Genomic DNA, 14781 nt, shown 5'->3' with positions numbered 1-14781 from the left:
CGAGTTCCCGACGTGCTTTTAAAAATCGTGAAACCGGCGTCGTGGCCGCTGAGGGAGAGAGAGGGGGATACGGAAAGTGTCCAACATCGCCAGAGTTTGCTGACAGTTGTGCCGCTGGCCGGGGGGGGGGGGGTTTCTGCCAGGGCTGGGGGGAGTAGTGGGGGGTGGCCAGGTGGTGGGCTGTGGGGTCGGGGTGGACGGGCAGGGAACACCGTTGCCGCAGCCGGCAAGGCAGCCGTGCAGCTGCGCACGCCGCTGACAGCCCACTGCGAACTTAGTGCCACGAGTTGGACAGGTGACTCCCCCCATCGTGCCCTCTGGCCCCAGCCGGACCATCAGCTGTACGGGCGCGCTCCAGCATAACCAGTGTCATCTTGTTGGCTGGGATTAGTGTGTGTGGGGAGTGTAATGTGTATGTGCGGCTGCAGCTTGTCAGCCTCCTGAGTGTCAATCACGGACCCGGCCAATCCCGCACCGTTTCCCATTGGAATCGATTGTGTTCCCCGGTGCTAGCCCCTCCGCAGTCACTGAATCGGTCCAGGTGCGGCACCAGCCTTGCGGCCGTGAGAGTCCACGCATTCTGCGTTGGCTTCAACACTTCGTCTCAGAAACGGAGAATCCCGCCAGGGATCCTTTCTGGGATGCATCCGTACCGGCTCCCCATCACCGCGACGGGCCCTGGGCTGACCCTGCTCTTGCATTCCCTCTGCAGGTGACGGTCCAGTACAGCCAGGAGAACGGAATGGTCGTCCCGACCCGTGTGCACACCATCGTCATCTCTGTGCAGCACGAGGAGGACGTCACGGTGGAAGAGATGCGCACGTCCCTGAAGGAGCTGGTCGTCGATACGGTGGTGCCAAAGAAGTATCTGGATGACAACACTGTGTATCACCTCCAGCCCAGTGGGCGGTTCGTGATTGGAGGACCCCAGGTTAGTCGTAGGAACATTATCCGGGGCGATCTAAAAAAAAACGGTGTTCAAGATCGATGACAGAGTAGACAGGAAATAACCTGCTGGTCGGAGGGTCTGTCATCAGACGATGCAGGTTTAAGATAATTGACAAAAAAAGTAATGAAGAGAATTATTTTGACCTCCAAAGCACTGCCTGAAAGGCAATCAGGTCCAGTGGTAAAATTCAAAAGCTAATTCGCTGAATACTGGAAGAGAAAACATGTCCAAGGTAATGAAGAAGAGTTGGGGCACCCAACCAATTGGATTGTCCTTTCAAAGGTTTTGCTGTCCGGTACGCAGGTGGAATCCAATCTGTCAAACCTTCAGACGGAGACTTTAATCATTCAAATTGTGAGGACAGACACTGTACAACGGTGACCACCACAAGGGCTGTGTGGGGAATGTGGGTGATCCCCCCAGTCCTGTGCTGCCAGCAGTAGACCATGTTAACAGGGGCCGGTGGGTTGGGGCCTTCGACCTGAGGTGTTGCAGCCCCGTCTCCAACCCAGTGTAACCCCTCACTGGCAGCACAGACTCAACCCCAAAGTGGAGATGAAGCACATCACAATGCAAGTCACTGAAAATCTGCCATTCGGCCCACTTGGTCTCGCTGGTGTTCATGTTCCTTGCTATCCCCTCCCACCCTATTTTGTCTCCCACAATCGGCGTATCTTTCTATTTCTTTCTCCCTCAAGTGATTATCAAGATTCCGCTCCAACGTTTCTATGTTATTCACCTGAACGACTCCGTGTACTAGTCTAGGCTCAGTGGGTAGTCCTGCCTCTGGGCCAGAAGCTCTGGAATCGGGTCCCACCACAGGGCCAATTTTATCATCCGTCTCAGTCATTATCAACCCCATTTACATTCCCTTTGTCTTTTTGTCCAAGGTATGTTTGTCAATCATTGGCCCTTAATCCAGCCCCACTTCAGGGCAGCAGGGTAGCATGGTGGTTAGCATAAATGCTTCACAGCTCCAGGGTCCCAGGTTCGATTCCCGGCTGGGTCACTGTCTGTGCGGAGTCTGCACGTCCTCCCCCTGTGTGCGTGGGTTTCCTCCGGGTGCTCCGGTTTCCTCCCACAGTCCAAAGATGTGCGGGTTAGGTGGATTGGCCATGATAAATTGCCCGTAGTGTCCTAATAAAAGTAAGGTTAAGGGGGGCTTGTTGGGTTACGGGTATAGGGTGGATACGTGGGTTTGAGTAGGGTGATCATGGCTCGGCACAACATTGAGGGCCGAAGGGCCTGTTCTGTGCTGTACTGTTCTATGTTCTATGTTCCTCCACGCCCCCCCCCCCCCCCCACCCTCCAACAACAGTAGAAATCTGACCCTATTTCCAGTTCTATCCGGCTTTGATAAAGTCATCCGGACTCGAAACGTTAGCTCTGAGCTCTCGATGCTGTCAGACCTGCTGAGACGGTCTGGCATTTTCTGTTTTGCTGTTTTGGACGGCAAAGGAAGGTGCGTTCATAACGCAACCAAGCGGGTCCAGGGTCAACCTGCAAATCCTTCCAAACGCGCCAATGGCTGGCGGTAAGAGCGGGAGAGATTCCTGGTCAGCCATGCTTGATGTAGAGTGGCGCCCCTCAAGCTATACGTCCCCTGTAGCGACCTGTTCCAGGGATTACTAGCTATGGAAACAGACAAAATTCTGCCTTAGTGACCACCAGGAATGGGACGAGAAGTGGGTGGACTGGACTTCTTGCATTAGCGAGTGCCACATTCTCAGCCCTCTCTGGGTCAAGACGTTTCTCCTGAATTCCCGATTGGATCTTATATTTAGGGCTCCGGGCTTTGGGTCTCCCCTGACAATGGGAATGGGGTTTCTACGTCATCCCCTGCCGAACCCTTTCTGAATCTTAAAGACCTCCCGCCCTCCCCGAAGCTGGATTGACCCTCTTTCCGCAGTGGGAGCAATCACCTCGTGTCTTGTCTTTGGATTGTGCAGGGTGATGCCGGTGTGACCGGGCGGAAGATCATTGTGGACACGTACGGGGGCTGGGGAGCTCACGGTGGCGGCGCCTTCTCAGGCAAGGACTACACAAAGGTTGATCGGTCAGCAGCCTACGCGGCTCGCTGGGTTGCCAAATCGCTGGTGAAAGCCGGACTGTGCAAACGCGTCTTGGTGCAGGTGAGGACTCGGGAGACAGCAGTCTAGGAATGACGAGGTGTCCCTTTGGGCTGTTTGCTGCATCTGTATAACATGACTCTGCTCGCTTGACCAAGGGATCTGTTAGTTTTACTTTGACTTCATGACACCAATGCAGTAGTGCAACAATGCACCCAATACACCAATGCAGTAGTGCAACAATGCAACAATGCACCAAATACACCAATGCAGTAGTGCAACAATGCACCCAATGCACCAAATACACCAATGCAGTAGTGCCCCAATGCACCAAATGCAGTATAGCAACAAAGGTTCATTAAATTAACTCCTGGCGTGGAGGGATTGCCCTATGACGTGCAATTGAATAGACTGGCTACGGGATTCTTTGCCGACGGGATCCTCCGCTTCACCGGCAGCGCACTCGCGCCCACAGATTTCCCGACAGCGTGGGGCGGCCCCAATGGGAAACCCCATTGGCCGGCTGCGGGAACGGAGACTCCCACTGCCGGCGAGGGCGCGCCGGAAAACGGCGCTGGCGGGATGGACAGTCCCGCCCCTGGCGCTTTATTCCCTGAAGTTCGGAAGATTGCAAAGTTCAAACATACAAAAATTCTTTCAGGGATGGACAGGGTAGCTTCAGGAAGGACCTTTCCCCAGGGTGGGTGGCGAGTCCAGTACCACGGGGAAGCAGTCTCTGAATAAGGGCCAGGCCATTTAGGACTGAGATGAGGAGGAATTTCTTCCCCCAGAAGGTGAGAAATCTTTGGGATCCTCTGGCCCAGAGCGCCGGTGTAAACTCAGCCATTGAGTTTGCTCAGGATTGAGATCGGTAGATTTTTACATATTAAAAACACCAAGGGTTACGGGGACGATGCAGGAAAATGGTGTTGACGTGGAAGATCAGTCATGGCCTCATTGAATGGCAGAGCGGGCTCGAAGGGCCGAACGGCCTCCTCTTGCTCCTATCTCTTAAGTTCGTATGACCATGTTAAGTATCTTTGCATTAACATCAACTGCAGTCACTTCAAGACTTTGGTGGGTGGGTGGAGGTCGGGGGGGGGGGGGGGGGGGGGGGGGGGGGGGGGGTTTGGCTGATGAAGGGGATTTGGTGCTGAAATTGGGCTGTATTGAGAACGAAGAGGAAACAAAGGTGGTACTCGACATAATTCCCACTCAGTGCCCATTCCAGCTAAACACCTCGTTCACATGATGTGAAGTATAAAGTCCTTGTGTTCATTGGGAGTGGAGGGGCTGGCAAAGGAAAGACAGGAGTGAGTCTTCGCTTGAACTCTGGCGTGGGCAAAATGCCACCTGGGCTCCTTGGCACTGCCAGATTGGCAGTGTCCCTTGGGCACCCTGGAAGTGCCAGGTTGGCAACAAGGTGGCACTGCCAGGGTGCCAGGCTGGCCATCTCACAGGACCCAAGTAGCATCAGCAGTGCCAGGATACCATCATTACCGCCCAGGTGCTGACCACACAGGGGCCTTCAAGCACCTGGGAGACCCCTCCCGCCCCCTCCAAGTGTCGTTCTGCCTGGTCCCAGTTTGTGGAAACCAGAGCTAAATGGTGCCCAGCTGGCGTCTCCTCGGCCAGCCCAGTGGATCCCGCAGATTGATTCTATCTGGCGTCGGCAGATTTAAGTGAGCTTCTAGGGGCAGCACGGTAGCAGGGTGGTTAGCATAAATGCTTCACAGCTCCAGGGTCCCAGGTTTGATTCCCGGCTGGGTCACTGTCTGTGCGGAGTCTGCACGTCCTCCCCGTGTGTGCGTGGGTTTCCTCCGGGTGCTCCGGTTTCCTCCCACAGTCCAAAGATGTGCGGGTTAGTTGGATTGGCCATGCTAAATTGCCCGTAGTGTCCTAAAATGTAAGGTTAAGGGGGGGTTGTTGGGTTACGGGTATAGGGTGGATACGTGGGTTTGAGTAGGGTGATCATTGCTCGGCACAACATCGAGGGCCGAAGGGCCTGTTCTAGAACATAGAACAGTACAGCACAGAACAGGCCCTTCGGCCCTCAATGTTGTGCCGAGCCGAGTTCTGTGCTGTACTGTTCTATGTTCTATGTTCTAAGATACTTAACTATTCCAGTCTGGATCCCACTCATTGTAGGCAGTATCCAGATCACGGCGTCTCACAAGATCTTGTTAGATCTCGTGAGGCGTATCGACCACCGGGATCATGGGTTCTACCGCCCATGTCCAATCCCGATTCCGGCAGGACGCAGCCAGTAAATCGCACCGAATGTCTCTAATTATCTGCTCCTAGAAATCATAACAAAACCCCATTAGGTTCATGCTGTTACACATAAACATGGTTTGAAATAAGAATGATCTCATATTTACGATGCCTTAATTGCCCCTTCAGTAGCCACTGTGTCTGCCTGTCTAGTAAACTGGGATTCTTAAAAACCTTACATGCACACACTAACCCAGGCTTTTAACCATTGCAGCGCCAAATATATGTAATACAATGTCTTTCTGAAATTCCTGCATTCACCACCAGGGGTAAGCTGTGTTCTATAAGAGCTTTTCCAGTGATATGGACCTTCCCGCCAACAATTCTTGCTGCACAATTTGCAGGTCGCCTACGCCATTGGTGTGGCGGAGCCGCTCTCCATCTCGATTTTCTCATACGGAACATCGCAAATAGGCGACAGGGCGTTGATGGAAATCGTGAGAAAGAACTTTGACCTTCGACCGGGCATGATTGTCAGGTAAAGTGGCCTTGCTGCCTTTTGGCTTTGCGAGAGAAATGCTCGGATTGATGAACATTCACCCAAGCTGCGCATTCAGTGATCTGGATGGTGGATCATCGTTGTGAGGAAGTACAGACGTAATCGTGCAATAAAACCCGTGCGATCCCGGACTCCCCGGTGCCCAGTCTGCACGTGCAACCCCTTCAATAGGCTGTACTTGTACAATTGGCCCTGTAACTCAGAAAGGGATTCACTTAGAGAAATGCTCTTGGTTACAGTTTAAGGTGACCCTGTTACAAACAGCAGCACGGTGGCATGGTGGTTAGCATAAATGCTTCACAGCTCCAGGGTCCCAGGTCCGATTCCCGGCTGGGTCACTGTCTGTGCGGAGTCTGCACGTCCTCCCCGTGTGTGCGTGGGTTTCCTCCGGGTGCTCCGGTTTCCTCCCACAGTCCAAAGATGTGCGGGTTAGGTCGATTGGCCATGCTAAATTGCCCGTAGTGTCCTAAAAAGTAAGGTTAAGGGGGGGGGTGGGTTGTTGGGTTACGGGTATGGGGTGGATACGTGGGTTTGAGTAGGGTGATCATTGCTCGGCACAACATTGAGGGCCGAAGGGCCTGTTCTGTGCTGTACTGTTCTATAACGGCAGTGCTAGCATCCACATGGATTGGCAAAGCTAACATTGCCTACTCAAGTCAGTGGCGGAGTTCACACTCTATGAGGTACCCCGCCCACCTTCAATTCTGGGTCCCACAACCATGACGTTAAGGCCCCTCCCCCCATGATGCCAGGTCACCTCACCCCAATGATGTCACGCCCCTCCAGACCCCCCCCCCCCCCCTCGCCCCACAGAATTCAAAGACGCCAGCCAAGAGGGCGGCATGTGGCGTAGTGGTTAGCAGTGGGACTGCGGCGCCGAGGTCCCAAGTTCGAATCCCGGCCGTGGGTCACTGTCCGTGTGGAGTTTACACATTCTCCCCATGTCTGTGTGGGCTTCAACCCCCCCCCCCCCCCCCCCCCCCCCCCAAAAACCAGGGGCTGGTTTAGCACACTGGGCTAAATCACTGGCTTTTAAAGCAGACCAAGGCAGGCCAGCAGCACGGTTCGATTCCCGTGCCGGCCTCCCCGAACAGGTGCCAGAATATGGCGACTAGGGGCTTTTCACAGTAACTTCATTGAAGCCTACTCGTGACAATAAGCGATTTTCATTTTTCATTTCACAACCCAAAGGTGTGCAGGGTAGGTGGATTGGCCACGCTAAATTGCCTCTTAATTGGGAAAGAAAAATAATTGGCTACTCTAAATTTATTTTTTTTAAAGAAAAAAAAGGGAAAAAAATAAAGACGTCAGCCACAAAAATACACAAATTGATCGCTGCTTTACTGCTATAGCGCTTTTGAACTTGTGTAAACACGGCTGTGTGCACAATTGCTGAACTGAAATGCAAGCTGAACTCAAAAAGGCGGTTTTTCACAGTACTTAAAATTGTTCAACTGAAGGATCAGTAATATCTTGTAGCTCCATTGCCATTTGAAATTCCAGCTCTTGTTCAACTTCCTCAGGCGATGTGGTTTCTCCAGAACAGCTAGTCTAAGTCAGCGGATAATTTACCCATACTTTTGCAAAGAACAAAGAAAAGTACAGCACAGGAACAGGCCCTTCGGCCCTCCAAGCCTCTGCCGACCATGCTGCCCGTCTAAACTAAAATCTTCTACATTTCCGGGGTCCGTATCCCTCTATTCCCATCCTATTCATGTATTTGTCAAGATGCCCCTTAAATGTCGCTATCGTCCCTGCTTCTACCACCTCCTCCGGCAGCGAGTTCCAGGCACCCACTACCCTCTGTGTAAAAAAAACTTGCCTCGTACATCTCCTCTAAAACTTTCCCCTCGCACCTTAAACCTATACCCCCTAGTAATTGATCCTTCTACCCTGGGAAAAAGCCTCTGACTATCCACTCTGTCTATGCCCCTCATAATTTTGTAGACCTCTATCAGGTCGCCCCTCAACCTCCTTCGTTCCAGTGAGAACAAACCGAGTTTATTCAACCGCTCCTCATAGCTAATGCCCTCCATACCAGGCAACATCCTGGTAAATCTCTTCTGCAACCCTCTCCAAAGCCTCCACATCCTTCTGGTAGTGCAGCGACCAGAATTGAACACTGTTCTCCAAGTGTGCCCTAATGAGGATGAACGTGCAGTTGGTGCGCTGCTCAATACTTCGTAAAGTAAAATAACAAACTGTCTTTTTGTCTAACTTGGTCCTCCTGCCTCACCTTCAATTATCTGCATCTTTGGCGACTGTATTGATAGAGTCGCTTCATATTAATTCCTCATTCTTGATTTTCGTGAAGATGAATTTTCGTGAAGAGTAGGCTTTTTTTGTCCTCCTCAGCCCTGGGGGTTGAGTTGCCCCTCCTCGCCTAAGTGCTCCCCAATGGCTACCTCGAGTCCCGCCCGGCTAGCTGCCTCAGTCACGCCGTCCCTCGTGGCTTTATTCGCCACGAAAGAGTTAGTTAAGTAACCACGAGAGATCTTCACCTTGACTGCTGCCTGCCTCTCTCCCTCCTCGTCGGTTTTCCCGCTCTGAGGGGACTCAGCCAATCAGAGCCTGCTGCCGCTGTGCGATGACTGCTGATGGGCTCAACGTGAGGGCCGCACAGAGCAATGTCCTGGAGATTGATCTTCAATTCCTGGAGGCTCCGAGGCCAATCCTGAAGGGTTGCCGACCCAAACATTCAATTGGCTGCGTCTTGAAGCACAGGTTCTCATCCTTCCCTTTGCTGCAGCCCATCGCCATTTTCCAAAATGGCCGACCCTGTACAGACTCTGTTTCTGTTCATCCTGTCCCTTGTGGTATTCATGTGGCTACATGAATAGGACAAGCCATATAATGTTGTCAGCCTCAGGCTGCTATCTAAATTATTTTTCCATGAGTCCATTGCACAGTATCGAGTAAGGCAGGGAACCAATTCCGATTGAAAATGGAAGGTGCGTTCGTAATGCGGTCAAACAGGTTTAAAACATAAGAACATAAGAACTAGGAGCAGGAGTAGGCCATCTGGCCCCTCGAGCCTGCTCCGCCATTCAATGAGATCATGGCTGATCTTTTGTGGACTCAGCTCCACTTTCCGGCCCGAACACCATAACCCTTAATCCCTTTTTTCTTCAAAAAACTATCTATCTTTACCTTAAAAACATTTAATGAAGGAGCCTCAACTGCTTCACTGGGCAAGGAATTCCATAGATTCACAACCCTTTGGGTGAAGAAGTTCCTCCTAAACTCAGTCCTAAATCTACTTCCCCTTATTTTGAGGCTATGCCCCCTAGTTCTGCTTTCACCCGCCAGTGGAAACAACCTGCCCGCATCTATCCTATCTATTCCCTTCATAATTTTAAATGTTTCTATAAGATTCCCCCTCATCCTTCTAAATTCCAACGAGTACAGTCCCAGTCTACTCAACCTCTCCTCGTAATCCAACCCCTTCAGCTCTGGGATTAACCTAGTGAATCTCCTCTGCACACCCTCCAGCGCCAGTACGTCCTTTCTCAAGTAAGGAGCCCAAAACTGAACACAATACTCCAGGTGTGGCCTCAGGTGTGGCCAGGTGTGGTTTGTTGAGTGTCCTCCAAACACGGCTGGCGGTAAGAGCGGGAGAGGCTCCTGGTCAGCTACGGTTAATGGCGGTGGCACCCCTCACGCTATAAGCCCCTGGCAACAGACTCGTGACCTGGTCCAGGAATTACTTGCCGTGGAAACAGACGCAAGTCTGCCTTGGCACACCATGTGGGAAGAGAAAGAAGGGGCGGGATTCTCCGTCAACCAACGCCGGAATCGGTAAAGGCGATTGGGGCGGGGAATCGGTTGTGAGGCTAAAATCGTTGCTGCCGCCAGGCGTCCACAACATGCCACATTCCGTCGACTCGACAGCGGCGTCAATGCTTTCCACTCTGCACGGGCAGTAAACACCGTTTGCAAATTACTAGCGAGTCTGAGCCGGTATTGGCCGGGGCCTCTGCGATGCTCCGCCTCCACCTGGGGGAACATCCCGGCGGCGAGTTTCACAAATCGGGCACTCAAATCGGATGAGGAAGAGAGAGAGAGGAGGTAGGGTATGCGCGGCCGTGGGGTGCTTCCTGCCACCGGCGGGGAGGGGAGAGGGGGGTCGCCTGCCAGGCCTGAGGGGGTAGGCAGCGGGGGAGGGGTGACCAGGGGATGGGTCGTGGGGTGAGGGCGACCCCCCATGGGACCGGGGCGTCCAGGCACGGACCGCCATTGCCGCGGCTGCCATATTGCTGCGCACCTCGCTGACCGCCCACCGTGGTTGCGCAGAGTGACACCGGCCACATGGATCCCCTCACCCCACCACCACCGCACTCCGCCCCACAGAGGGATGGGGTGGGACTCTGTAGCGGTGGGCGTCCTTAGCCCAATCCCCCCACATTGTCCGCCCCCAGCCCCCCCCCCCCCACTCCCAGCGTCGCCTCGGCAACCAGCCAAGCCCACCCCTCTCACAGAGCACCAAGGCAGGTTGAAACGTTATGAACATGGATTTATTGTGCAATGGTGAAGGTACACGTCCAGGTTTGCGCCCCAGCCCCTATCGCTATCCTGTGTGCTGCGGCCATGCCAACCTATGGGCCCAGCCGCAGCTCGGGTTTCCCAGGTGATGCCGCCCTGTTCTGCCCGCTGCCCATCAGATGTACCAGGGACTGGCGAGGGGGAGTCCGAGGTGCTGTGGTGTTCCGCCACCTCTCCAGTCACTGGCACGGGCCCCAACACCACCTCCTCCCTCCGGGTGCGCGATAGCCCCCCCCCCCGGGCTACCCCCTTGGGACAGGTGTGCAAGTGGAGCTAACCCCTGAGGCTTCCCGCCTCCTGGCGTTGCCAGTCCCGCCATCTCGACCAGTCTCAATGCTCGGGGCCATGGAGCACAGGGAGTGGACCATGGGTCTGTGCCACATCAGCCACCGTCCGGGCCACACCCTCAGACATGACCCATTGTGACCGGGCCACGCTCTGGAGTGCCGCTGCAAAGCCCAGGTGGCCCTGGTACATGGCTGCCTGTGACAGGGAAGCCCTGTCCTGGGCCTCGGCCACTGCCCACCCAGAATGCCCCTGGCCTTGGACACCTTGACTCACGGCCGATACCTTCGCCTCAAGGCCTCCAGCGCGTACGCCACCCGTGCGGTGTTGGCCTGGGTGGCACACACACATGCTCAGCACCACCTCCTGCTCCTTCAGGTGGTTGGGCTCCTCCAACTACACCTGTAGGTGCCGCAAGATCGCTGACAACCCTGCACGTAGCCCCTGGCTCTGTGACTGCATCTCCACAATCGATGGGACTGTCCGTCCCACAAGACCGAAAGCTGTCTGGACGGCAGCTCGTCCCTGCGCTCAGACCATCCTCTGACCGTCTACCCCCTCGGGGGGGGGGGGGGTCCGACCTCCACCCTGTGTGGGAGTGGTGGTGGGTGTGAGGAGGGGGTGTGGGGAGGAGGTGTGAGGGTGGTGGTAGGTGTGAGGAGGGAGTGTGGGGAGGGGGTGTGGGGGTGGTGGTAGGTGTGAGGAGGGGGTGTGGGGAGGGGGTGTGGTGGTGGGTGTGAGGAGGGGGTGTGGGGAGGGGGTGTGGGGAGGGGGTGTGGGGTGGTGGTGGGTGTGAGGAGGGGGTGTGGGGGTGGTGGTGGGTGTGAGGAGGGGGTGTGGGGGTGGTGGTGGGTGTGAGGAGGGGGTGTGGGGGTGGTGGTGGGTGTGAGGAGGAGGTGTGGGGGTGGTGTGTGGGTGGTGGTAGGTGTGAGGAGGGGGTGTGGGGAGGGGGTGTGGGGTGGTGGTGGGTGTGAGGAGGGGGTGTGGGGTGGTGGTGGGTGTGAGGAGGGGGTGTGGGGAGGGGGTGTGGGGTGGTGGTGGGTGTGAGGAGGGGATGTGGGGAGGGGGTGTGGGGGTGGTGGGGGGTGTGAGGAGGGGGTGTGGGGAGGGGATGTGGGGGTGGTGGTGGGTGTGAGGAGGGGGTGTGGGGAGGTGGTGTGGGGGTGGTGGGGGGTGTGAGGAAGGGGTTTGGGGAGGGGGTGTGGGGAGGGGGTGTGGTGGGGGGTGTGAGGAGGGGGTGTGAGGAGAGGGTGTGGGGAGGGGATGTGGGGGTGGTGGGGGGTGTGAGGAGGGGGTGTGGGGAGGTGGTGTGGGGGTGGTGGGGGGTGTGAGGAGGGGGTGTGGGGTGGGGGTGTGGGGATGGTGGTGGGTGTGAGGAGGAGGTGTGGGGGGGGCGTGATGTTGGTAGTAGTGGAGGGGTGGGTGTGAAGTGGGGGTTGGGTGGTGGTACAGAGTGGTGTGGGGAGGGGTTTTCGAGGTGCTAGAGGAATGTGGGGATGGTGATGGCGGAGGGGGTGTGTGGGGGTGGGGGGAAAGTTTGGGTGGTGGTGGTTGAGGGGGGCTTTGGGGAGGGTGATGACACACGTACCATGGGGGAACTGCAACTCGGCCAGGTCTCACTCGATCGCCCGATGCCGACCTCCGCTCCGGCGACTGCCTTCTCTCCAGGCCCGCCATCCAGGCTCAGTGCCCGCTGCTCGGCCGTGGTGAGGGGGCCGCAGGTGCCCGGCAGTCCTCCTCCAGTCTCCCCCCCCCCCCCCCCCCACCCACCCCGGCGGTTGTGGGCCACCTTCTCCCAGAAGGAGGATGGAGAGAGAAAATGCACAGTCAGACAGTCGGACGCACGCAGCACAGGGGGTGGGTAGCTGCTGGCCTTCGTGCCCAGGGTACCCGGCCTTGGCGGCCGGTATGGGTGCTGGCATGTGATGCAGGGAGGAGGTTCAGTTGCCATCTGGGTGGTGGGGTTGCGGTACAGAGCAAATAGAACAATGAGCTGGATAGCCAAACAGCAGAGTGCAAGTCAGAGTTTGGCATGTTTAAGGAACATTTATTGTGAGGGGAATTAGAACATAGAACAGTACAACACAGAACAGGCCCTTCGGCCCTCGATGTTGTGCCGAGCCATGATCACCCTACTCAAACCCACGTATCCACCCTATACCCGTAACCCAACAACCCCCCCCTTAACCTTACTTTTTAGGACACTACGGGCAATTTAGCATGGCCAATCCACCTAACCCGCACATCTTTGGACTGTGGGAGGAAACCGGAGCACCCGGAGGAAACCCACGCACACACGGGGAGGACGTGCAGACTCCGCACAGACAGTGACCCAGCCGGGAATCGAACCTGGGACCCTGGAGCTGTGAAGCATTTATGCTAACCACCATGCTACCGTGCTGCCCCATTTTGTCCGATTCATTCCAAAAGTGGGGAAGTTATGCTTCAGTTGTACAGGGCCCTGGTAAGACCACATCTCGGGTATTATGTATAGTATTGGCCTCCCTATTTAATTAAATGAGTTATAAACAATTCAAAGAAGGTTAATTCCTGGAATGGGTGGGTCATATTATCAACAGAGGCTGCACAGGCTGGGCCTGTATCCACTGGCGTTTCGAAGAATAAGACAACTTGATTGAAACCTTTAAGATCCTGAGGGGTATTGACAGGGTGGACGTGGAGAGGATGTTTCCCCTTGTGGGAGAATCTCGAACGAGGGGGTCACTGTTTAAAAATAGTCACCCGTTTAAGACGGAGCTGAGGAGACTCGAGGGGCCGAATGGCCTCCTCCTGTTCCTAATCCAGATGTCCGGATGCCAGTCCATTCCTGGCGTCAATTTCTACTGAAGGGGTTATTCTAGCTTTTTGTCCTATTCCGAGGGGGTCGGTGGGTGAGGTGGACGAGGGGATTGAATTGTGAGTGATTCCAAAGTTTAGGTGTTGAAAAGTAAACAAAGATTGGGCTTGTCAACCTTTCAAAGGAGCTGCCGAGGAGCAAAATTATCGAGCAGGTTCCTGAGGAGTCATCTAATATTTAGTGACATAGATGATGGAACAGGAACTTTTGGAAAATTCCAACAATCAACGCCATGGGCCGGATCCTCCGTTTCGCCGGCAACGCACAAACGCCTGCGGATTTCCCATCAGTGTGGGGGTGCCCACAATGGGAAACCCCATCGGCTGGTTCATAGAACATACAGTGCAGAAGGAGGCCATTTGGCCCATCGAGTCTGCACCAACCCACTTCCACCCTATCTCCGTAACCCAATAACCCCTCCTAACCCTTTTGGACACTAAGGGACAATTTAGCATGGCCAATCCACCCAACCTGCACGCCTTTAGACTGTGGGAGGAAACCGGAGCACCCGGAGGAAACCCACGCACACACTGGGAGAACGTGCAGACTCCGCACGGACAGTGACCCAGCGGGGAATCGAACCTGACACCCTGGCGCTGTGAAGCCACAGTGCTAGCCACGTGTGCAACCCGGGTGCTGCCCGGGATAAAGAACACCGCTGACGGCGGGGGTGGTCCGCACCAGAAATTGGGTGTGTTTGGACAGAGGATCCAGCCGCATGTAAGCTGAGAAGGAAAGCACAGGGTCTAACTCGCTAAAGACAGGAATTATTCTGTAAAAGTAAAGTTGCCGCGGTCCCAGATGACCCTTTGAGGGGGGGAGAGCTGACTGGCGGTGATTTAACCTGAGGATCACCACATCTCAGGCAAGGGTCGAGGTTGAGAAGGTGGGCCTTCCTGAATAACCTCAGCCGGTGCGGGAATTGAACCCACGGCTGTGGATCTTGCTCCACGTCACGAAACAGCCATCCAGCCAACTGAGCTAAACCGGCCTATAGGTATTATCCTGAAATTACTCTGAAATGAAATGAAAACGAAATTAAATGAAAAATGAAAATCGCTTATTGTTACTGTGAAAAGCCCCTAGTCGCCACATTCCGGCGCCTGTCCGGGGAGGCTGGTACGGGAATCGAACCGTGCTGCTGGCCTGCTTGGTCGGCTTTAAAAGCCAGCGATTTAGCCCAGTGAGCTAAACCAGCCCCTCTGTATGCCACGGCCGGAAAGCCTTGAAACTTTGAGGAGTGGTTGAATGCCCTGCTTGGGAGAGTTCATTCTGCTTGGATGATAGCTCGGCCTGCCGTCCGCAC

The 14781-nt window shown here is 55.1% G+C and overlaps 1 protein-coding gene across 1 annotated transcript in view; it reads left to right on the top strand.

Moving 5' to 3' along the window:
* LOC119956178 (S-adenosylmethionine synthase-like) overlaps positions 1 to 14781 on the top strand; it is a 47203-nt gene that overhangs the window by 32166 nt on the left and 256 nt on the right. Inside the window, exons 6-8 of the mRNA XM_038783105.1 lie at positions 713 to 931; positions 2899 to 3081; positions 5637 to 5770. Of these exons, the coding sequence (XP_038639033.1) occupies positions 713 to 931; positions 2899 to 3081; positions 5637 to 5770 (536 nt within the window). The remainder of the gene's footprint in view (positions 1 to 712; positions 932 to 2898; positions 3082 to 5636; positions 5771 to 14781) is intronic.

Source organism: Scyliorhinus canicula, chromosome 22 (genome assembly GCF_902713615.1).
Source record: "Scyliorhinus canicula chromosome 22, sScyCan1.1, whole genome shotgun sequence".
Lineage (NCBI taxonomy): Eukaryota > Metazoa > Chordata > Chondrichthyes > Carcharhiniformes > Scyliorhinidae > Scyliorhinus > Scyliorhinus canicula.
The sequence above is the reverse complement of the archived record's forward strand: the minus strand, read 5'-3'. Positions and strand labels throughout refer to the sequence as shown.